This window comes from Petaurus breviceps, unplaced genomic scaffold (genome assembly GCF_028583685.1).
Source record: "Petaurus breviceps papuanus isolate PSGF00001 unplaced genomic scaffold, PetGlider_PUasm1.0 229, whole genome shotgun sequence".
NCBI classification, from domain to species: domain Eukaryota; kingdom Metazoa; phylum Chordata; class Mammalia; order Diprotodontia; family Petauridae; genus Petaurus; species Petaurus breviceps.
This window is the reverse complement of record NW_027185903.1, coordinates 28,634,432-28,659,385: the sequence shown is the minus strand read 5'-3', so window position 1 is coordinate 28,659,385 and position 24,954 is coordinate 28,634,432. Positions and strand designations below refer to the sequence as shown.

Here is a 24,954-nt window from a genome sequence, read left to right as displayed (position 1 = left end):
AGAGAATGTAACAACCTTATTGACCCACTGGCCAATCAAAAAGTATCTACTGAAAAACCAGCCTCCCACCCCAGGCTCCAGGTGCAGGGCAGGGAAGATCTTTAAATCTGCATTTCCATTACATTCGGCCCCAAGATCTTTCATGCCCATAGCACAGACAATTTACTTTTGAATTAGCACTGAACATTCCTTAGGTCACATTTTTAAAGTACAGAACTAAAGTTACCAAAGTGGCCACTGGGCCTTAAACAAACAAAGTACATAGCATTATCACTTCAGTTCAAAACAAGAGTTCAAATAAAGTTGGGGGGGGAGGGGTATCCTTCCCCTCACACAGCTCCAGCCCCTGCCTCCAAGCACAGAGAGGGGGCTGGGCAACAAAACCAACAAGGTGGGGTCCCTGGGGATCCAAGGCACTTCATCCCACCCACCATAGTCACAAGTCCATCCTCCCCCTGGGTCCCAAACTGTGGGATGCAGCCAGGAAACACACTCAGTGCCCCTGCTTTGCTGCTCAGTTCTTATCTTTTCCGGTGGCTGAATTCCGAACTCCTGGGCTCCTTCTCCTCCCGCAGGCAGCAGCCGCTCCTGGCTTCTGCCTAGGTCCTGATGCAGGCAGCTCACCATTTCCGCTCTCAGCTCAGTGAAGTCCGCATGCAGGCCATTCTTCTCTCCTGCTCCACAGCTCCACAGAGTCACAGCTACCACAACTGGGAAACAAAAAATTATCCCAGCCCCCATACTTTCCTTTTACTCTGCAGATCCTGCTCACAGCGCCATTTGTAGCAGCAAGCACCCCGGCTTCCCCAGGGTGTCTGCCAACACAGGTTCTTGGATCTGCTTTGTCAAAGGAAAGCAACTCAAAATGGGTTAACAAGCTTACTTTAATCAGTCAGACATATCGTTTACCTTGTTCAGGTGAAAAGGTCAGCACCCTGAACCTCAAAGTATACAGGCATAATTATCAAGACAGAAACATCAAGTAGACAGATTTCCAAATTGTCCAACCATTACATCCACACCCAGTCAACATCTGGGTTTCCACATTCTGGGTCTTTCAAAGCCGGGGGACTCTCAACAACGGCTTCCCAGAACTCAGATCAAATCACAGAACACTTCTCAAAGTGAGTCCCAAAACAAAGCTACACATCAGGGCTTATATAGCCTTTTCCTGGCTCAGAGAATGTAACAACCTTATTGACCCACTGGCCAATCAAAAAGTATCTACTGAAAAACCAGCCTCCCACCCCAGGCTCCAGGTGCAGGGCAGGGAAGATCTTTAAATCTGCATTTCCATTACATTGGTCCTTATTGTTTATTGACCATAACAAAACATTCAATTCTATTGAACAAAATAAAGCCTTAAAGCCTTTCCTCTAATAAAGCGTTTCTCAAAGAATAGCCATGCTATACAAAGTTACCTGATAAATGTAGCAGAGATAACTTTGTTCAACAAGCCTTGAATTACTGAAATAAATCAAGGAGTAACACGGAGACATATGATACCCGAAAGTTGACCTGCTCTCATGGAGGTCATGGAGCTCAGAGTGCCAGTATATGAGGGATTTCCTGTACGTGGGGAGGTCCTCCAGACGCTTCTGCGTCTCAGTGATATTCTGCTGATTCAATCCAATCCTGGAGCATTGCACAATCTCTTAAGTGAGGTGCATAATTGCTCAAAGAGTCTGGCATAAACATCTACAAAGAAAACAATAAGTGGATGAATAATGTCTTGGCATCTTTGACAGACTAGTTAAAATCCCATCCTCTGCAAGAAGCATTTTCTGGTCTTCTTCAGTGGTAGCACAAGCTCCATCCAAGGCAAAATGGAGATAATCTCAGAATGGGTGCTTAATAAATACTTGCCGATTGATTGATCTGAGAAGTTGGGTGACACTTTAGACAGCCTTAGGCTTCTCCTTGAAATTTAAAACAAAGAATGCCCTTTTAAACATCAGTATTCTTCTAGTGATATGATAATGGCTACAAGTCATGGAATACTACAGTCTCCAAAGATTAAAAAGTGCAGTTCATTCAAAGGGTAATGTTGGGACACTTAATGGGTCTACAAAGGCTTCAGGATATCATCAATGACTAATTCTACCCCAAAAGCAGCATAAACAATCTACAGCCTGTGTGCTGCATTAGTGCTCATATAATGTCAAGATACCTAAAGGAAGTCCCTCAATATATTGGGTAGACTTCTTACAGAGCATTTACAAGAGCATGTGTACAAGAATGACATATGATAAGACATGGATGAGATTTGTACCTTTGGAAGGAGTACTCACATTGATGTGATCAAAGATTAAACAAAGTATTAGAGATAGGCATAAGGACCAGGTCTGTGATTTCACTGGAAGAGTATATGAAGGAAGCAAGCAAGGAAGGAAACCAAATTTTATATAGTGCCTACTATGTTCCAGACTTTGTGCTAAGCATTTTACAGATATCATCTATTTTGATCCTCACAACAAACCTGCGGGGTCAGTGCCATTATCCCTATTTTACAGTTGGGAAAACTGAGAGAGACAGAGGTAAAGTGACTTGCCCCGGATCACATATCTATTAAGTGTCTGAGACTGAACTCAGGTCTTCCTGATTCCAAACCCAGCATTCTATCCACTGTGCCACCTAGCAAACCAATGCTTAATCAATGATTATTGACTTCATTGCTATGAAATGACTATAAAATCCAATTAGATGTTCATCCCATAGAGTTCATCATTATCTATATGCATTAGTTTATATATATGTGTGTGTATATGTGTACATATCATATATAATTATATCTAAAGACTGAGTTTATCAACAATTAGCAAAGTTGTTTAAACTTCCTTTATCAATTCTAATAATTTATTTACAGTAAGTTTATCTGCCTTTATAAGGCATCCATCAGTGCATCTCATCATCAAGACTTACCTTCTCTAAGTGTTTTCACATGCTGCAGGAACTCTCTATTATCTCATAGTTTGGATCAGAGGTTCTTATTTAAGCTAACAAATTGTAATCTCTATCAATAGAATACTCAATTGAAGAATTTGCTTATTTTTCTTCACTGCTGTTCATTTACTCACCCAGCAAACATTTATTGAATGCTTACCATGTGTTAGGTATTCTGTTAGCTGCTGCTCTATCATTTGTTGTAACAGCTCTGTCTTGATGTGCAGGAGGATGCTATTGACAATGGATGCCATCCACAAATGTAGATCAGAACAGAATACAAAATATTTCTGGAATGTAAATAAAATGAGGCACGCGTGGCTTGTCACTGAAGTTGTTAAAGGGTAGTCTGTCTTTAGAATAAAGTATTCTGGAGTTGCATAAACTGATGTGAAAAAGGTAGGGGAAGAATTCTTCACTATATTTAAGGGCAAGGCATGTGTCCACTGAAGGAAATAGTTGTGGGACTGAGTGGAATATGTGTATGTGCAGGAAGACAAGTATAGAATGTTCATAGGGGCTGTCCCAAGGCTGGCTGATAGAAGTTATAGCTATGATATAATGATTACATCATGATACCGATCTATTATGGCAGCTGGGATACATTTCTACCTACCTGCCTTACATTTATGACTGTTTCAGATGTTAAAATCCCAGGTCACACCAATGGCAAGGAAGGTGAAAGAAAGGCATGAGTGACCAGGGAGTAGAGATCATATAAAGGGGGTAAAGAGTCTTTATATTCTCTCACCTCCATCTCCCAAATTTGGGAAGTTTCATTGGCTGTTCCTCGTGATGAATGCTTTCCTTCCCTTTCTCTTCCTCTTGACTTCTTTCAAATCCCAGCTAAAATACAACTTCCTACAGGAAACCTTTCCCAATCCCCCTTGATTCTCGCGCCTTTCTTCCGTTGATTATCTCGAGTTTATCGTATCTCCTTTACATATAGTTGTTTACATGGTCTCCACCCCACTAGGCTGTGAGCTTCTGGAGAACAGTGACTATCTTTTGCCTTTTTTTGAATCCCCAGTGCTTACATGGGTGCTTGGCACATAGTAGGAGTTTTACGAATGCTTATTAACCGACAGACTAATTGAAAGCAATCAGAATTTAAAACTTGATAATGTAAAGAAAGATCTGTAGAAGTCAATTGGAGAGCTTGCCTGTATTCAGTCAACAACATAAAAAATAACATGGGATTTCAGTAGCAATGTGAATGAAATATTTAATGGCAAATTTTGACAAATTACTCTATGAAGTACATTTAGTCTTTAGCAATGACAGAATCATTTATGCTTCCAGTGTTTGATTTTGCTGACCAAAGATACTCAGTAGCCTTTACTTTAACATAATGGAAAGTATTTGTTTTGATTTTATAACTTGGATTTTCTTTGGTTTGTAAAATATTATTTGAAAAAAACTTTATTTCCCACATGGAAAAAACAAAAGAGAATATAACCCACCCTTACCCCACCCTCTTTTTTGTTCATTATTACTATTCAGAAACCATGAGTGCACTGAGAACTTGAATACTGAAGGTATTATTATAAATCTCTTAAGAGAAATAGTCATCCTAATATTGGCACATTCTTAATTGTAGCCTTAGAAGTGGAATACAATTTAAAATATCTAACATGTTTATACAAACCATCTAATTGTCTTGAATATTTGTTTCACTTCAGGATATTTGCTTTATTGAGGAGTTAGAAGACCCGATTTTTTTTTTAAATTTCAGACCTTGAGCAAGTCATTTGCCCTCCCCAGGCCTGTTTCTTTATCTATGAAATGAGGAGATTGAACTTCAATTCTCTTCTACTTCTAAATCCTGTGATTGTCTATAAATACATCTCAAGTCCTTAATGGCTTGTTAAATGCCTTGGGTTCTGTTATTTTTATCATGACGACTGAACAGAGAATCTCTGTTTGAAGTTCAGCATGGCCAAAGCTGTCTAACACTGGGGAAGCTTTGTTTCTTAAGTGATCTGTATAGCTGTTTGAAAAACCTTTTAAAGCTATTTTCATCTTTCAACCCATGTAAAATCACAAGGGGGAAAAAATACACAACCACCTGACACCAGTTCTGTTTCCATTATTCTGGGTTTTTGGCATAATGCTCTGGACGGCTCTTTTTAACAAGAGCCTGTGTCGGAGTGAGTGAAAAGGCGTGCAGAATTATGCTAATAGTTTCGAAATCTAACCTGCAGCCTGTGGCTCTAACAAGAAGCCATTCCAGCAGGTTCAGAAGAGGGTGGAAAAAAAAGCCAGTCCTTTGCTTGGTTCAGAAGCAGTAGCAATCTGCAGCCAGGTTGCTCTAGCTTCCTAACGGTATGGCAGGCTGTTTTATGTAGACGGTGATTACAAAGGTCCACTTTAACCTTTCTTTCTTACTGGCAGGTGTCCTGCTGGCTCGCAGCCAGAGGCTGTGAGTGCAGCATAGCCTGCGGTTTACCCCAGAGTGCTGAAAATGCCGACACTCCAGCTGGCTGCTCATAATTACCCTGATTGCGGTCTGACAACTGGAGCTACAAGACAGAGATGTGATAAATGTATGAAAATATTTAACAAATTTGATCACGTTACAAATTTTATCTCTCTCTTTATCTCCTCCACAGATATGATATCTGCACTTATAAAAACAAGCCCTGTGGAACATTGGGTAAGTTTCAAAAAGGGGGAAGCTCATGAACTGTATTTGTTGGCCAATGGACCTGACTCTTGGTCGTTCAACTGGCCACTTTCCTTCCCTTCAGGTCTAAGTAAGTTCATCTGAAGTTGACCCATAACAACACTGAAAGCTGACCCTCAAGGGTACATAGTTTGTTAAAAGTCACCAAGAACTTAAATGATGTGAACTGCTATTTGGGCGTTTTCGGGCAACTAGAAAGCTGATAAGGACGTGCCAGATGATTCAAATTTAGCAAGCAGTCATTACAGGACAAAGCTTACTGCTTATTTCCATATCATCCATCTCTGGGATATGTTGGGAAAATATGAGAATAAATGAAAGCAATCAGCCTTAAATCCCAAGCTGTAAAACCTTTGTTTGAATTGTAGCTGTATTGGACATAGTGAAGGTGTGGATGGCATCAAGAGGGACAGAATTGGGGTGGCCAGGTAGCACAGTGAGTAAGAGCATCGGCCCCAGTGTTGGGATGACCTGGGGATCAAATCCAGGCTCAGATACTTAGCACCACATCCAGAAATAACTGGCTGTGTAACCTTGAGCAAGTTACTTAACCCCAATTGCTTTAAAAAAAAAAAAAGGGACAGAATCTTCAGAAAGAAAAGGTCACCAAACTTTAAGGGATTATTAGAACTTCTCAATGCCTTCATGATGGAAAGCATGTTTGTCCAGCATTATAGGTCAAGGTAGAGAGGGGTAGGGTTGCCCTTCTTTACATTTGGATATATGTTTCCAAAATATCACTTGTTTTGTAAAACCTGCAGTTTCCTAGGGTCTAAAAGTCACATTATATTATGAAGCATATCATCGTGCTGACTAGCATTCAAATGCAAGTGGAAGAAAGCCATTAAAAGATTTTATTAGTGATGATTATTCCATTAGCTGCGGGCTACAGATTCATTTGGCATCTAGTCACTTCAAGAAGAAAGTGATTCACGAAAGTTCTGTTTATATCAGCAGCATTAATTCAGTGGTTACTCTGTAGGATACTCTGACCTAGTGCTGGTTCTGTTTGGTGATGACTTTCTCAAGGTAATTCAGTCATTTTATAAAGTTGGCACTTCTGATGACTTTTTCTACCCAAGCAGGAACCTGTTGGTGGATAGGGCAATCTGTTGGCAACTTTTTGTGTGTGTGTGTGTTTGTCGTGTGTGTGTATATATATATGTGTGTGTGTGTGTGTATGTGTGTGTTTTGTATCACAGTGAGGGCAGCATGATTAGGACTATCTGGGGAGTTCAGTGGAACTTCTTTCCAGAGGCCTGTCCTGACATACCCTGTTTCTCCCATCCCATTTCTCCCAGTAGGATTTCTGATTAGGCAGTAAAATTAATTTGCCTGGAACTAGCTCTACCATCAAGTTCCTACCAATAAGGAAGGCACTATTGTGAGGCAACTTGCTTTTGGTGAGGAAGTTTACATCAAAAAGAATTCGTTCCTAAAAGTTTGGTTTAATGAGTAACATTCTAATATAATGGAGAGAGAGCTGAGCTGAGATTCATAAGATATATCTATATCATCAACTGAGCATATGACCTTGGACAATTAACTTCCTCAGCCTCAATTTTCTCATCTTTAAAGTAAGATTAATATCATGTATTCACACCAGAGCAAAACTATGAGGACCAAATGGGATAATAATGGAAAGGTGTTTAGGAATAAAGACACCATATAAAAACAAAATGATATTGTTCTTTAATATAGAAGATGTAATATATAGTGTTGTTTTTAAAAATTATCATCTGCTTTATTCTTCTTAAGCTATAAATGGGAGCTAAATGCTTAACCAAGTTTAGCCACAACGGACTCGATCCTAACATAATTATGTGTGTATTGAGTAGATTAAGGTTTATTTGGCTTCCTTGTAATGGAAGCTATTCCTGTTTTTAGCACAGCTGTTGATATTATTGCCTGTTTAGAAAAGTTTGAAATTCCCTTTTTCATCCCTCAAATGGAAGAGTTAATTAACTTTTCTTCTCCTTTCTTCCCTTTCTTCACTAACCTTTCTCTTGTCAAGGAGTAAGCAAGACAAGATGACAAGAAAGCTGTGTGTGAAAATAGCCAGGGAAAGAGAAGGGGGAGGGCATACACTGACTTCTCTACTTAGGTCTGTGCTTTTTGCTAAATTGAGAGAGGACGTTCTCTGTCTTCATTGTGGGATGGGCCATGTAGAAATTCATCATGGAAGTAGGTTTGATTGGGAGACTTAACTTTCTCCTGCTAGTCCAAAGCTTGATAATGTGGCTTCACTAATTTTGGCAGTACTATTGGAAGGAAGTAGTGTGGCGAATGGATATTTTAGAGATTATTTCTGTACTGGGAGATCCCTTTCAATTCTTGAATCAGTGATTTTTATGAATTCCTAGAGTGTCTGCTTTCAATTATAAACATAATCATGCATTATAAAGTCAAGAATAATTAATTTTTAATTCTTAAAAGAATGTTGGGTTCAAAAGCCATTTTGGTTTTCCTAGACCAAAGGAAGGAGAACTGAAAAGCAGCATGCCGTAGTAGAACAAGGACCTGGTACCTACTAGCCGTGTAACATCCAAGTCTCTTAACTTCTCTGTGCCCCAGGGATCTCTGTAAAATAGATGAGTTGTCAATCTTGGAGTTCCTCACAAAATGAAATCACAAGTCCAACAAAACAAACAAATAAAAATTCCAACTGTGAGTAAGCCATGCATATAGAATCCAATCCAACAATCATTGCTAAGTACTGAGAACAGGGGGGAGCTAGGTATGCAGTAGATAGAGTACTAGATCTGGAGTGAAAGATCTGAGTTCAAATTTGGCCTCAGCCATTTAATAGCTGTGTGACCCTGGGTAAATTATTTAAATCTTATTTGCCTCAGTTCCTCATCTGTATAACTGGGACAAACTGGAGAAGGAAATGGCAAACAATTCCAGTATCTTTGTCAAGAAAACTCCACGCTCTTGTGCATGGGGTCATGAAGAACCAAATGTGACTGACCAACTGAGCAACAAAGTACCAAAAATACAGAGACAAAATAAAATAAGGGCCCTGACTTCAAGGAGATTATACTTGTAGTTCAAATGCATATGTGGCTTTTCCTTTAGTGGTAAATATCTGCATTCTCTTAGTTAATTTCCTTTGTGAGATATCTAGATGGGGGGAGGGGTGAGATCTGTGGCCATAAAATGTAAGTTCTGTGCTGCCCCACTTAAGAATCAAACCTATCACCAACACTAGAGAGAATTTTGTAACATCACAAGAGAGAAGAAAATTGATCAAGACACTATTTGGTTTTGTTTTTTAGTTTAGGAGCACTCCTAGGCATTCACCATATAGTTTGTTGCTGATTATTCTTCCTCTTATTGTGCTCTCTTAGCATAGCTAGCAATTTTATGTAAAACTTCAGAGCCAAATCTGCATTTAAAAACTCTATGATCCTACAGGGAATTATTGAGAGTTCTCTATTTTAAATACAAACCACAAGACACATATAAAAATATAGCCCTTGTAATACTACTTTGGTTTTGGAAAATATGAAAAAATCTGCATTGAACAATAATTATCCATCATAATTTTGATGGGGACACATTTTCATAAGACTCACAAGGTATAGGGTGCTCAAACAGCATGAAATATTTGCTTTGCTCCCTTTTATCTGCTGTTATGTTTATGCTTCCACCAAAGTCAGTCACCATGACCAAGATAACAATATCAATACATCAGGTTGAGGACAGTTAATGCAATTTTAAAAAATTATAGTCTGACATATTGGAACAAAAGAGTGTTAGTAAAAAAAATTCCTGTTGACTAGATAACGACCCAGTCTCTCCTCATCTTGTTATTGCCCTTGTTTTTCTCTATAAAATATTTAAATTAGTAAAAAGATTATTTGTATGTTTAAATCACCAGTGTTGGTAAAAGCACCCAAAGTCTCAGAGGTGTAATTTTTTTTTTTGCCTCCAAACAAATAGGTACAATAAATAATCCCTCAGTGAACTCCAACTCTACTTTATTCTGGTTGCTAGATTGAAATTTTGCATGGAGGTGGGGTGGCACAGGATGCATGGAGGCTTTAGAAAAAGCAATTTCTGGAGCTTTCCTATTGGTGAAATGCTGGGTAATACAGCTTACACTGTATCAAACTAGCATAACTGGGAAATTGAGTTGGTTGGAAGGCAATTACCAATACTTGGATCAAGGTAGTCATCTATTCATAATGTGAAATGATTTTCCTACATTTCCCCTGATTTCTTCCAAGTGACTTCTCCTTGTCCCTCTTTATTTCTCTCTGTGTTAAGTGATACAGTATGATTTGGAATCTGTTTCCTTATACAGGATAGCATTTTTCCTTTTGCACAAAAGTTCCTTTTATTCAGCTCTGTTTTGGAGCTATACACAGATTTACGAAGCATCATATTCTCTTGGAGTGGATGTTAAAGCATCTACATGATAACTTAAGGGACCCTGCAGTTCATCAACATCAATGAATTAGCACCAGTGCATCTCCTTTATTAGCAATATTCAATATACCAAAGGGGGCAGTAGGACAGGCGAACTACAGCCTTTGTTCCTAAATTTGGGAATGACTTCCCTACCTTTAAGACTATTTGAAAAAAAAAAAGATGCTGATATCCTCACCAAGACTAATTTCAAGAGATGCTGATTTAAAGAAATGAAGAAAAAAGAGGGGAAAAAACGCCAGACCGTGCCATTAGTGATTCAGCGTGTGTGTGTGTATGTATGTGTGTTTAACAGTTCTTTCCCTCTATTGATAACATTCAGTTTTGTTTTTATAAAAATGTCTTTTTTTTAACCACTTGGGACTCATTTTTTTTGGTAACTAAAAAAAGTTGCTTGTATATTTTTATGAACCCACTAAACTTAAACAGATCTCTTTAGAAAAATAATGTGGATACATTTTGCTTTCTGCAGCCTCAAGAATGTTAAAATAGAAATGCTTTCTTGAATTCCCTCTCCTGGCTCAAGTTACTAGGTGGTCCCAAGTTACCAGAAGTAAAATTTATAAATCTAACCCCTCGTCTAGACATTTTCCAGCACTGACTGCAGTTCAAAAAATATTAATGTCTAGCCGGCAGAGTGAAATTCCCCCCCAGTGATTTTGCAAATGACTAGAAAGTTAACCTTTTGCCAACTGCTCCTTCTGTGCGTGGAGGTTATTAAAAAAAGAATCCAGGCATTTATAAGTAGGGGCTTTTAAGACTGCAACACCTTGGCTTGACCCTTTGTGTCTCCTTCTGTTTCTTCAGGCTTGGCCTCTGTGGCTGGAATGTGTGAGCCTGAAAGGAGCTGCAGCATTAATGAAGACATTGGCCTGGGCTCCGCTTTTACCATTGCTCATGAGATTGGTCACAAGTGAGTGAATTTAAGAAAATCAAGATAAAGTTTAGGATGCCGCTCTTTGAGCAACTGGGGAAACTACTGTTTTGATTGCTTGCTTTTGGCCACATTTTCACTCCCTCTCTATTTGATGACAAGAGAGAATATCACCCTTTCCAGGAAGGTTTCCCAACCCAGATTAGATGGTGGATTGGGAAAAGACTGACATTCTCTCTCCCCACCCCTCACCCCCTGCCCTGTCCTCTGCAACTAACTACAGGGAGATGGTTGAGGGGGGCAAAGACTAGGAGCCAGAGAGAGGATGGCACCTGAGGGTGAAAAGAACAAGACAGAGGGAGAAAGAGGAGCCACTTTTTGTTTTAAATTTATGGGTTTTAAGAAGTAAAAACCTTTGGAAATAAAAATTCTTCAGACTAGTAAAAATTGCCTGTGAACCAGTAGTTGGAAAACACTATTTCTAGTGGTACCTTTGCAGTTTGGGTATTGGGGTAAGGCACCTTGAGATCAGGAACCTTTGCAAATAATATTTTTGATTAATAAATAATTTTTTCAAAGGTAGGGTTCTTTGCTGAATACACACACTCAAGTATCATTTGAAAGGATTTAACTTTCTCTGTTCATGCCTTCTTAATTCCCCCCTTTCCTCAGGAAGCCGAATTGTTCCAAAGGTAAATAATCCTGCCTTTTCTTTTTCACTCGTCACCAGTTATAGATGATGATAAAAAGTCGCTTTGCTCTCGCTCTTGCTCCAGCTGTGTGCATGGCATCTCTAGGTCTGAAGCGTACGTGTTGGCAGCTAGGATGTGACTTTCACTTTCTCTTGAGCCACCTGTGTGTCATGTCAAGGGAACATGGTGTTATTGGACAGCAGCGATGCTTTGGAATGAGTGGGGGCGAGATGGAGTTGGATGGCACCCCACTTTGTTTTAGACAGCTCTGAAATCATCCAGCTAAGCTTTTAAAATACGAGTCAGAGGGGTAGTGAGCTGGCCCCTAGAGGAGTGATTTCAAGTCTCACCTCATTCTAGGGAAGTCACTTAACTGTTCTGTGCCCCAGGTCACTCTCTAAGACCTGTAAGTTCAAGAACAGGTGCCAGTTTGCATTGAGAATTTCCATATAGGGAGCTCCATATCTCTAAGAAATTATAGATCCCTGTGCCCTTTCCAAAAACTAAAACCCAAACCCAAACTGCATCTGTTAGCTAAAACATCCCACATTCTTATTTCTCCGTTTAAAACAAAGCCTTTTCCCATCCATGTTTTTTTTCTCTTCTTCATTTTAAGCTCTTACTATTTAAAGCTTGTAGGAAGGAGATGGATTTTGGAATATATTGGAGATAGATTTTTGGAATATTTGGATGGAGATGGAATATTTGGAATAGTACTCTATCAAGTTCTGATATCATTAGGAGGTTTAGGGATGCCAGAATGGTACTCCCAATGTGAGTCAAGAAGTCTCTTCTTTAAGTGTTCAGATGGGGTTAGCTCTTTTGTGTAGCATGCTAGTCCATTCTCTCGTATATTTAAGCAAGTGTTGCAAAGTAAGTGGGTGAGTCATCATGGAGTCAGAAAGAAGTGGATTCTACCCCTACCTCTGATACATACTCTCTTACCTTGGGGTGAATCACATAAAACTCCAGAATACTTGTCTAAGACCGGATGTTGGAAAGTGACTGATCCACGAGAGTGGAGGGCATACCTACCCTGGGAGTTACTTATGTCAGTGAAATCACAGGCTGAGATGAAAGGGAAGGGAGAATGGAAAACGGGAAAAGGGAAAGGAAAAGTGCCACAATTCCTCCTTTCCATTGAGCTTGGCATTTAGCTTTCATTCTAGTACTTAGCAAGATGCCTGAAACACAGTAGGCACTTAATAATGTTTATTGACTGAATGGCATTGAAACAGAAACAAACTTTGCTGGCTAACAGAAAAGAGAAAGAATACAGATATATGAAATTCAGATAAATCAGATTTTGCAAAGTAGTCTCTAATGCCTTATCATGCATTTTCATATTACAATTACCTATTTATAGTATCAGCTTCCCATATTATACTTTAAGCCTTTGCCTGAGGCTGCTAGGTAGTGCAGTGGACAGAGTGATGGACCTTGCATCAGGACAATTTGAGTTCAGATTGTTTCAGATGCTTGCTAGTTGTTTGTCCCTGGGCAAGTCATTAACCTGTTTGCCTCAGTTTCTTCTCCTGTAAAATGGAAAAGAATAACATCCACCTCCCAGGGTTGTTGTGAGAGTAAAATGAGATAATATTTTTAAAGTGCTTCACAAACTCTGAAGGGCTATATAAGTGCTAGATTTATTATTCCCAAGTGCCTCATCCAGTCCCTGGGTACACAGACAGGACTTACTAAATGTTTGTTTGAATTTGTGTTTAGCCTATCTGTAGACCACTTTGTTTTCTTTTTCCTTTTAAAGGTTAGCTTTTTTGTTTAATGAAATAAAATTGTTAACTGCTGAATATATTTCCTTACTTTGACTTTCCTAGTGAACTTGGCAGAAAGAATCGTGGAACAGGCAAAAGCAAGGCAGTCAGGCAGGCAGAAGGGAGAAACAATTAAATGACACAGATAATTCAGAATCTTGGAAAAGAAGCTCCTGACCATCTGACTATAATAATCAAAGGTAGTAATTTGAAAGTGTTTATTGTTCATCTGTTTGCCCGATATACATATATATATATATATATATATATTTTTTGCTTTTTTGGAAGGGCAGTTGGGGTTAAGTGACTTGCCCAAGGTCACACAGCTAGTTTTTTGTGTTAAGTGTCTGAGGCCAGAGTTGAGCTCAGGTCCTCCTGACTCCAGGCCTGGTGCTCTATTCACTGAGCCACCTAGTTGCCCCTTTAAAAATATTTTTTTTTATTTGTTTGCCAGATAAAGATCAGAGTTGTAGAGTTACACAGGACCTTAAAGGTCATCTACTCAAACTTCTTTCTTTTACAGATGAGAAAACTGTAATTTTAAGATAGAGATTGAGTGTCTTTCCAGTGTTCCTAAAGGTAGTCAATGGAAGTGTCAGAATTCAAACTCATGTCTTCTGACTCCAGATCCATTCCTTGTCCCACTTCTAGTCATTGGACAATAACTAGGGTGTTTTTTCCCCATGTATGAATGAATAATTTTGAAATGCAAATTAATACCTTTTTAGGGGTTTTACTTCGATTTGGATAATGATCGAAAGCAGGTGTAGAGAATATTTGATAAAGTTGAAAAGTAGTTATATTCAGAATAAGAACAATGAGCTGAAAACATATAATTCTTCTCTTCCTCTTTTCCTCACTCTTCTCTTTCCCAAACTATATATAAGTAAATAGTAGGAGAATGAAAGTGAAAATGTTCCCATGAGAGGAACATATATCTCCGACTCACTTAAAACTCGGGCTCATTAATGGTAGCCATAATCTTATGCAACCAGACTGTATTTAATAGGTTCTGTTAGAGTCAATAAAATGGAAATGTTGGGACAAGTCACATGCTAGCAAGCAGGTAATTGGGTGTGTGATGGCAATATTGCCTTATGTAGTTAGAAACTACTTAATGCCAGAATATATATGGCAAACTCATTCCTGTATATTGTGCTTTAAGTAGCTGAGATGAGGGATCAGTGTCCATTGTGCCCTTTTATTGGCTGGGCCACCTACCAGGCACTCTGGTCTGCTCCCTGAGCTTTGCCTACATTCTTATACTTCTCCATGTTAGATCCATCTAGTAGGTATTTTGAGCTCTCCTGGAAATAGTAACAGTTCTTTAAGTAGCAATGCTCTAAAAAGTTTTGGATGTGTCTTTTAGATGTTGGAATGTACTTAGAAGCTGTATGGGGGAGAAGATGTACAATGAATAGATAAGATATACATACATATATGTATATGTACACACACATTCATATACACATATACACACATGTGTATCATATATACATATAAATGTATATGTGTATATATACACACACATATACAGGATTAATTGGAGATTACCTCAGAAAGACAGAATGAAGATTAAAGTATAAAGAAGAATAATGTATAATCAACTTGAAAACAAAAGGCTTGGCTGAAGCCAGATTGTGAAGGGCTTTCTGTGCTTAATGGAGGAGTTTATTTTTAATTTTGGAGGCAATAATCAACCCTGAAACTTCCTGAGTAGAAGAATGGTCCGATTGTGCTTTAGGAAAAAGCTCTACAGTTGTGCAGCTGTGTGAAGGATGAACTGGGGAGGAGAGAGACTTTTAAACTAGGGAAACATTGAAATGGTCCAGGTGACAGGTGATGAGAACCTGAACTGAGATTCTTATGGCATAAGTAGAAAGAAAAGGACAGATCTGAGAGCTATTGAGGAGGTGGAATCAAAAAAATTCAGCAAACTGATATGTTGAGGATGACTCCTGGGTTGCAAGCCTTGGCGACTAGCTACGTGATAGTATCCTTGAGAGAAGTGGGAAAATTAGGAGGAGGGGTAGATTTAAGGAGAAACCTAATGAGTTCTGTTTTAAACATATTTTTGAGGGGCAGTTAGGTGTTATACTAGCCCTGGATAGAGCACTAGCCCTGGAGTCAGAGGATCTGAGTTCAAATCTAGCTTCAGATACTTACTAGCTGTGTGACCCTGGGCAAGTCACTTAACCACGATTGTCTATAAAATAAATAAAATAAACATGCTGTTTGAAATACTTATGGGACATTTAGGTTTATATGTCCAATAGACTGTTGGAGATATTGGACTGGAACTTCAGTGAGATGCATACTGTCTGTGTCAACTTAAGAGTCAAGTGCATAGGTGGTAGGATATATAGATCAGTTCTTAACCTTGTTTTGCATCATGGACATCTTTGGCAGGCTGGTGAAGCCCATGGTCTCCTTTGCAGAATCATGTTTATAAATACATAAAATAAAAAGCACATGGTGTTACAAAGGAAATCACTTGCATTGAAATACACTTATCACAATATATTTTTTTAAACCAGATTAAAAAGTGATGAATTAACAAAGGAGATCAGGAAGGATCAGCTCAACAGATGAAAAGAAAGCCAGGAGAGAGCACTGTAATGAAAATTCAGGAAGGAAAGGGTATCCAGAAGGAGGGGGTGATCCTTAAAGAGGTTAAGAAAGAAGTGAAAAGTTTTTAAGGATGGTAGAGTTAAGATCGCGTGTATAAACAGCAGGGAAGGAGCCAGTGAATAAGAAGGTGGCTGAAAATCAGAGGGGCACAAGGCAACGATTGAAGGAGCAGTCTGCTGGTGGAGATTAGTGGGGATGGAATCCGTTCCTCAAGACTCATCTACTACAAAATAGACAGCTGTGATTTGCATTCAGATTAAACAGATTTCCCACACTGGCCAAACATTGACATATTTAACAAGAACAACATTTAGTCTTACAGATCAGACCATTGTTTCCAAGCATGCTAAAAACAAAACCACTACCTTCCTTCTGGCCCTAATGCTAGAAGAAATGATTGAGTGCAGAAATGTTATCTGACAGTAGAAATGTTAACTGCTTTTCCCGACAGCCCAGCAGGACTCTGTGGACCTGCCTTTTATCTCAGTGCCAGATAGACAAGATGTAGTTAACAGATTGTCCTATTCAATCCCCTTTATCTGATCAGGAGGAAAAAGGTGCATCAGAGATGAAGCCCTTTGTCCTGCCCTTAGAGTCTTGGGAGTTAGCTCTAGGACCATTAGTGAGTCAACTCTGGTTTATTCTGACAGTTATTGGGAAATGGAAGGGAAGATGTGATCTTTATTCCTCTCTAAACAAACTAGTAACCATGGCCACTCTCCATGTACTGGGTGTGTTGTGTTTTGTATGCCCATGCCTTTCATGTTATGGGCATCTGTGACAACCTGGGAAGATTCATTGTTGTTAAGAAAGGATTTTCACCCGTGGATTACTGAGGAAGTACCCTGACAAAATCACTGGATAGTGTGAATATTTTCAGGCCCTTTCCTTAAATTGTATAGAATTTAGTTTTGAATATAGGGTATGTCTGTGCCATGGGGATAATAACCATTTCAGACAGCCATAAGGGGAACTATTTTCTTTGAGTAGGCCATGGTAACCACTTCTGTTACTCTCTTTCATGATGTAAAAAAATATGGAATTGGTTTCTTTTTCAAATGGAAAATTGAGGCATGGAACTGCATGTAAGTAACATGTCTGGTCTGAATAGAACAAAATATACTTAGAGAAGAAGAATGCACTTTGAAAGATTTTTTATTAATTGTGCATTTACTGTGACTTTTAAAGGTTATGAAAATGATCATGTTGAGAAGGGAGAATAAGCTGTAAACTTAAGTTACAGTAAATTCAGAAAGATGTTATTCACACTCCTTAAGGAGAGTATCCAAAAACTCTAGAATTTTAGCTTCTTAGAAGGAGTATAACCCTACTACCTAATATTAGTCAAAGTTATATTAAGATTCTATGGGATGACATCTAGACAATTGTTTGAGGGTACTTAAAGTGAATAATAATAATGAGAATGATGGTGATGAATAGATGATGATAGAAAAGAAAATGGAGAGCCATTTTAGCCATTCTTTGGGGCATTGATTTTTTTAATGCCTTAGCTCAGCAGTCTGCTCTCTGGAGAAGATGCAGGCTATGCGAGGGGTCAGAAGGGAAGTGTCATGGCTTTAGGGCCAAACCTAGGCAAATAGTGGCAAGGTAAGATGAACCCTAAACTCCCTTTCTTTTGCATTTTTCCTCTGCACACTCCCTCCAGGGACCTGGTATTCTTCAGATCCCATCTACTCTCAGTCTTATTTAGGCATTTGGGACTCAATATATTAGTTCTCTTAGAACCATTCATATCTTGGAAAAGGGATATTCCTTCACAGAGGAATAAATCTCTAACGTGAGCTTCTTGAGAAGAGTGAGTCTTTGGTCTTTCTTTGTTTCCCTACCTAGACCTTAACCCAGTTCCTGGAATGATAGTAGCTGCTTAATAAATGCTAACTGACTGACTACCAATGGTAAATCTTTCTGATTGGTGGTGGAAGTCTTCTCAATGCATTTAAATTAATAATATGCTGTATACATACATATACACATACACCTTTGTTTAAGATTAGTCCTCTGTTACCTGGTAACATCTATGGGAAAGTAACCTATTGAGGAGGGGCATGGTATTTGTATTGGAATTTAGGGAGTACCTAGGGAAGGTATGGATGGTTTGAGAAATGATCTTTACAGCTTAGTATGAGGTGAGATTTAATATGGAGGTTTTTTGAAAAGTGATGTGGTTGAAACTGAAGTTGAGAGATGACTTTAGCCATGATACTGTGAATGAATTTTGAAAGGAAGTAGACTAGAAGCCAGAAGTCATAAGAGAGAGGTAGCTTGGTATCATGGAAGAAGCACTGGATTAGAATCAGAAGATCTGGCTTGTTGTTTAAGCCTTAGTCTTTCAAACTGTAAAATGGGACTTGTAATAATTTTATTAGCCATGTAACCTTGGGCAAGTTACTTAACCCCAATTGCCCTCCAAAAGGCAAAAAAATATATAATAATTATATTAGCCACCTTATAGAACTATTATCAGAGAATTGCTTTCTAAACTTCAAAGTGCTGTAAAAATGTGAGTTATGATGAAGAATATGGTTAATAAATAACCGGAGCCTAGATGAGGCATTTGGCTATTGTAATGTAGAGGAAAGAGAGGCAGGCACAAATATTGGCTGGGTTTTAGTATCAGGTTTCAGTGGGGGTTTTTTATTTAATGTTTTACAGGCTTGTATCTTACTTGCTGATGTGATGATAAGATAAGATCACACTATTGTAAGCCAATAAGAATAAGTCCTTATATTATATATACAAGGTAGCATGAAACAGGAAGAACTTCAGAGAATCAGAAGACAGAGTCCAAATACTGTCTTTGACTCAACTTATAAGAAAGAAAGGAAGGAAGGAAGGAAGGAAGGAAGGAAGGAAGGAAGAAAGAAAGAAAGAAAGAAAGAAAGAAAGAAAGAAAGAAAGAAAGAAAGAAAGAAAGAAAGGAAGGAAGGAAGGAAGGAAGGAAGGAAGGAAGGAAGGAAAGAAGGAAGGAAGGAAGAAAGAAAGAAAGAAAAAAGAAAGAAAGAGGGAGGGAGGAAGGAAGAAAGAAAGAAAGGAAGGAAGAAAGAAAGAGGGAGGAAGGAAGGAAGAAAGAAGGAAGGAAGAAAAAGAAAGAAAGGAAGGAAGGAAGGAAGGAAGGAAGGAAGGAAGGAAGGAAGGAAGGAAGGAAAGACAGTTCCTGGGGTGGCTAGGTGGCGTAGTGAGTAAAGTTCCGGGCCCCGGAGTCAGGAGGACCCAAGTTCGGTTCCAGCCTCAGACACTTAACACCCACACCAAAAACAAAACAAAACAAAACAAAACAAAAAACCTAGCCGTGTAACTTTGGTGTGACCTTGGGCAAGTTACTTAACCCCAATTGGCTGCCAAAAGGCAAAAAAAAAAAAAAAGATCCTGCCCTCAAGGAGCTAACAGTCTAATAAGGGAAGACAACATACAAAAGGAGTGAAAAGGTAGAGGAGGGAGGCTGATTGAATGTCCCAGAGAAGTCTCAAGGTTGTATAGACAGGTGAGAAATGAGGAGATGTTTTGAACTAGCTCCTTCCTTAAAAGGTGGTTTTGGAGTTCATGATTCCCCTGTCCAATCAGAGAGACAGAGGGTTGTGATGAGGAGTCCCAAGACTAATGGGATCTTAGCTACTAAGTTACTTAGCCACTCTGGGCCTCAGTTTCCTTATTTACAAAATGAAAGGATTGAAGACTAGGTCATTTTAAAAGACCTTTGGAGCTCTAATTGATTGATTTTGTCAATGTGAGGCAGATCATAACTCTCCTTTGCCTTAGTAGATTATCTTGATAAGTTGCTATGTCTGAAGAAATGTCACCTTGTGGCACACTTGGTGAGATACCCTTTTGCACTTAATTAAGCTAATCTTCAAACACGTGGGCCTGTTCTTGATGTCTTTCCAGCTTGGTAGAACCTACCAGAATTTGTGCTCCAGTGACATAGCCTTCAAGGACCCAGAGTGACCTCCTTAAGCCATCAGTGTCACTTGACTAAGCCTTGAATGTTATCCTTACAAGCAGCTGTCTCCTGACTCCACTCTAGTGGCTCAGAAAAAAAAAAAGTTTGTTAAATTCACACAAAAGACACACAGAATTACACTCATCTGCTGCTGCCTTATATGCACACATCTTCATCCTGTAATTTTTCCATGTCAGTGTTGACTGTTATGCTTTTTAAAGAACCAGATTAGGTGTTGGGTTTAATTAAATTTTTTTCAATAATATGATATGCAAATATATACTTAAATCATTTTAATTAATGTTTAATGTATCCCTCCTGTTTATTCCAAGTATAATAACAGCATGTATCCATTTTAGATGTTTATAAGGGAACAATGATTCTGGCATTGCACCAACCAGAAATATTCAGTTAGAGTTTGCAGCAATTTTTAAATTTCTTAGTTTAAGGAGAATTGATTTTCATTTGATTAGCCTCAAGGACTGGAAAATCTTGAAGCCTTCTGAATTATCAAAGAAAGATTTGGTTTTGGTGTTAGAGTATTTTATGATATTCTAATGTTTTTGAAAATTTCTTAACCCTGAAAGAAGTTATTTGACTAGCCACTTTCACCCATTCTTCATCCACTGGTTCCTGGGATGAAAGGAAGAAAAGACTAATACTTATAGGATATTAACCGATTGATATGGGTGTTAATCTTCACAGGGAATTCAAAAGGATGGTGTTGGGATCCCAGATGAGAGTCAAAAGCTTTATGGAGGTACTTATGTTCCCTCCTTCTCCTTGGAGTGCAAAATGTGGAATCCTAGCCCAGATTCTATCAGGAAAAGAAAAATACATCTCAAAATACTAATATTCTAACAGGGAAGGAGAAGGCTTTACTTATTAATAAAATATATATATATACACACACACACACACACGTGTGTGTGTATGTATATGTATATATTCTATAACAAACAGTAGTGGTTCACTTACATTTCCTAGAAGAAAGGTAGCACCTAGACTCAAAAAACTCTAAGAAGCAATCATATCCTTAGGCAAATGATAGGAAGGTCATAGAAACCACAAAGCAGACACTATGAAGCACTATAGTTGGTTTAACAGGCCCTACAGCAGCTTGCTGGTTTACAACTTCTGCACATGATAATTTACTAATATTCTGTATTATTTTAAAATAGAATATGTACAAAATCTAGGGGCATCAGATCCCTTTTCATACACTTAAGGCTTTTATGTTTCCTTTTGTCTCCTTTCAGCATCCTGGATTTTTTTTTACTGTCTTTCCTGATCTACTTAGTAGTTAGTATTAACACCTTCCTCTGAAAATTTCAGTGTACAAACTTATCTGTTTATGTATTTTGGTATCTGGCAAAAATGAAACTCCTTGAAGGCAGGGGCTGTGTTTCATTTTGGTTTTGCATATAGTCAGGGCTTATTCATTAGATTGGATGATATTCCGTACTGTACTTATTGCATATTTGTGCACATGTCATTATCCTCTTTGTGGAACTGTAAACTGTCTTGGCAAGAACTATGTCTTATTTATTTTTGTAACTCTCCTGGTTTCTAGCATAATGTTTTGTACAAACTAAGTACTTAATAATTAGTTGTTGAATGGATGACAATAACTTACTAGTTGGCATATAAGATATGGTGATTATCAGTTTTTAAGAGATTAGGCTGATTAGTGAAAGAAAATTAGAATAATTTTATGTAATTATTTGGGAGAGTAGCAATGCAGTAAAAATCTATCCTTTTTTTAGGAATATAACATATGAAAACCCAGACCTTCAAAACAGATAAATTAGGGAAAGATTTCATATTAGGTAAGAATTCCTTGAAGCATCATTTCTCAGTACACTAAAATTTTTATTTTTATTTACAAAAATTGAACTTATACATGACTTTTAAAGAGCTACATACATAAAAGAAAGTAAATCTATATTAAATTTAAGAATTTAACCAATATTAGAATATTCAGAGTTAATTTGCTAGACTGGAGCAATCTTTTTAAGCAATGTCAGCATTCTAAAATGTCTATTTTACATTCATCAATGACATATATCCCTATTCTGGTAGAGAAGACCTTATGTTTAATTGGATTAGTACATCTCCATGTCAGATGTATTTAAGTGAAGACATAGTAGATATCGTCTCATTTGACTATCCTGTGCCATTTGCCTAAAAGTAAAAAGTGTTGTAGGGAACAATTTAATACAAAGGTCACAGAGAAACAATGGCATAGCTATGTTGGTATTCAGAAATGATTTTTGCCTGTAGGGTTCTAGAAAATTAAAGGGGATTTGAAAAAAAGAAAATCAAGAAAGGTGGGGGAGGGGAAGTAAACAGTCTCTGTTTTGGTTACCTCCCAGACACTAACTCCTCAACTGGGATGTGTTCACAACCCCTCCCAGTTAAAAAAAAAAATTCTTCTTTCCAGTTCTAGGAGCCTCCCAGTTAGTTTTGGAGTCAAAAATGCCTGGTGGGGCTAGCCAAAATCTATGTCCTTTCCTCACCACAATGATTTCCACATTTCTTATACCCTCACTGACCTATTATAATGTTTTTGTAACTGGAATTGTTACAGAAGGATGCTGCTGATGTCAGACTGGCAGCATAATTGAATAAGCTACTGAGATCACTTAGCTCCAGTCCTCTCCTTGTACTGACTACTGTTTAATATCAGATCCAATTCCAAATCTTCAGTCTTTTTTCTTCATGATTCTATGTATCTAAGGAATAATCTACCCTTCTGCTCTTTCCCTCACTAAATTACTTGATATTCATCTTTATAACCATGACCTGCTCCCTCTCTTTAATTTAGAAAGGCATAAATCTTAGACCTAAAACTTAGACATGAACTTTTAGAACTAGAACATCAAGATCTAATTTGGTCCCCAGCCTTCAGCGAGGTATGATTGTTGAATTAAATAAATTTGAATGATGACGCTGGGCCGTCAAGGAAAAAGGTTAAATCATATTCAGTATATTCAGTTTAAGAAAGTAGGGGGAAATTCATAATATGTTTTTGAAAGATTTCCATCAAAAATAGTTAATTTTTAAAAAATGTTTTGGCACTAAAAGGACTACATTCACTTATCTGGAAAATGCACACATGAGCAATGCTTCATTCATCAACAATGTTGGATAATTGTAATGTTATTGTATTTGGATTCTGATGACCTCAAGAAATCATAGTCACAAATCCATATCCCCACCCACACATACACATGCTCTTTCTTGTACTTTCAAGCTGCGGTGGATTTGTGATCTCATCGATGTGAGTATTCCTTCCAACAATGCAGATCACAACCCATCCACGGCTGCCCAATCACCAATATTCTGGGAAATTTCTTCATGTTCTTATGCTATTGCAAGGAGTCTAATGGTGTATATGGATAGTTTGTACATTGGTATTACCTCACTCTCACTTTATAAAAAAGGTTTTAAGGTTGCATATCTTATCTGTTGGGGTCATGTTTTCTAACCCAGCCCTTCTTTTTTACTCTTTAAAGTGGAGGGGGTCAGTCATCCATAGAATTACACAATTTTTCGTATTTTCTTCCAGCTTTTTTTTTCTTTTTGCTTTTTTGGAGGGGGAGAAAGGTAGGGCAATTGGGGTTAAATGACTTGCCCAAGGCCACGTGGCTAGTTTTTTGTGTTAAGTGTCTGAGGCCGGATTTGAACTCAGGTCAAACAGGGTACAACTGAGTGAATCACATTACGATTATGTGCCCAATCACATCTTAGTTCTTTCTCAGCAGCAGATGCTCCATTCCAGAGTGATCATTACTTCTGATAGAAATCCTCATCTTAATGTAAATGGCTGTACCAGCAAGGCAGCTGTCTGTCTACATAGTGGTAAAATGTTACTGGGTTTAGATATTTTTGTTTAAATAAATTTGTTCAAACACAATTATGCACATCTTCTTGAACTAGATTCATTCCAGAAAGGAGAAATTAAGCTTTAAGAAGTTCTTTTAATACTTTAGCTACTGCTATTTTTAGAAAAGCTGCATTTCCCTTGTTTCATTCGATGCTTTTGCTTCATTGCTGTAAATAAGGGCCTAATGAACTGAAAGAATTAATTCAGTCAAAATTATAACCAGACAATAGGTTATAGGATATTGAGAGAATATAATTGGTTATTTTGTAGTTCTCAGTTGTTGTCTATACTCACGTAAGATCTCCTTAATGATATTATTAAATATGATATTGTTTTAATAGAAAATCCAAACCCACTTAAAGTGTTTGATTGTTTCCCCTGTCTTGTAGCCATATCAATGCTTTTCCAGTGAAAAGTTTTTAAAAAGATTACACTTTTTTGTAAAACTATACTTAATTTATGTTTCAGCTCTTAAGACAGTACTGTCACTGGTGAAATAATAGTACTTGGACTACTTTCTGTGTTTAAAGTTCCAAATATTGTGTGCAATTGGTTCAAGGACAGTATTAGAAAATATGGCAGACATCCTATGTCTCAGGCATAACAAAAATGGACATCCTTGGGAAATTGACGTACCACAGAGGTCAGTTCTGGTGCTTCAGTCTTGTTCCTCTTCAGGTGTTTCAGTTGTGTCTGACTCTTCATGACCCTATTTGGGGTTTTCTTGGCCAAGATACTGGACTGGTTCGCCATTTCCTTTCCCAGCTCATTTGACAGATGAGGAAACTGAGGTAAACAGGTGCAAGTGACTTCTGGATAAAAGGAGGTTCTTAAATGATCACACTATTGCCAACCAGTTGAGTTTAACATTTGTTCATCTGCTGGACATTTATTCCACACATGTACTGCTTACTGCTCTATGCCAGGTCCTATGGTTGTAGTGGTTAGTTGTTTTCAGTTGTGTCTGACTTTGTAACTCCTTTTGTGGTTTTCTGGGAAAAGTTACTGAAGTGGTTTGCCATTTCCTTCTCCAGCTCATTTTACAGATGAGGAATCCGAGGCAAACAAGGTTAAA

At 38.1% G+C, this 24,954-nt stretch overlaps 1 protein-coding gene across 1 annotated transcript in view; it reads left to right on the top strand.

Moving 5' to 3' along the window:
- ADAMTS6 (ADAM metallopeptidase with thrombospondin type 1 motif 6) overlaps window positions 1–24,954 on the top strand; it is a 331,893-nt gene that overhangs the window by 152,286 nt on the left and 154,653 nt on the right. Inside the window, exons 7-8 of the mRNA XM_069096412.1 lie at window positions 5,556–5,599; window positions 10,871–10,976. Coding sequence (XP_068952513.1) covers window positions 5,556–5,599; window positions 10,871–10,976 — 150 coding nt within the window. The remainder of the gene's footprint in view (window positions 1–5,555; window positions 5,600–10,870; window positions 10,977–24,954) is intronic.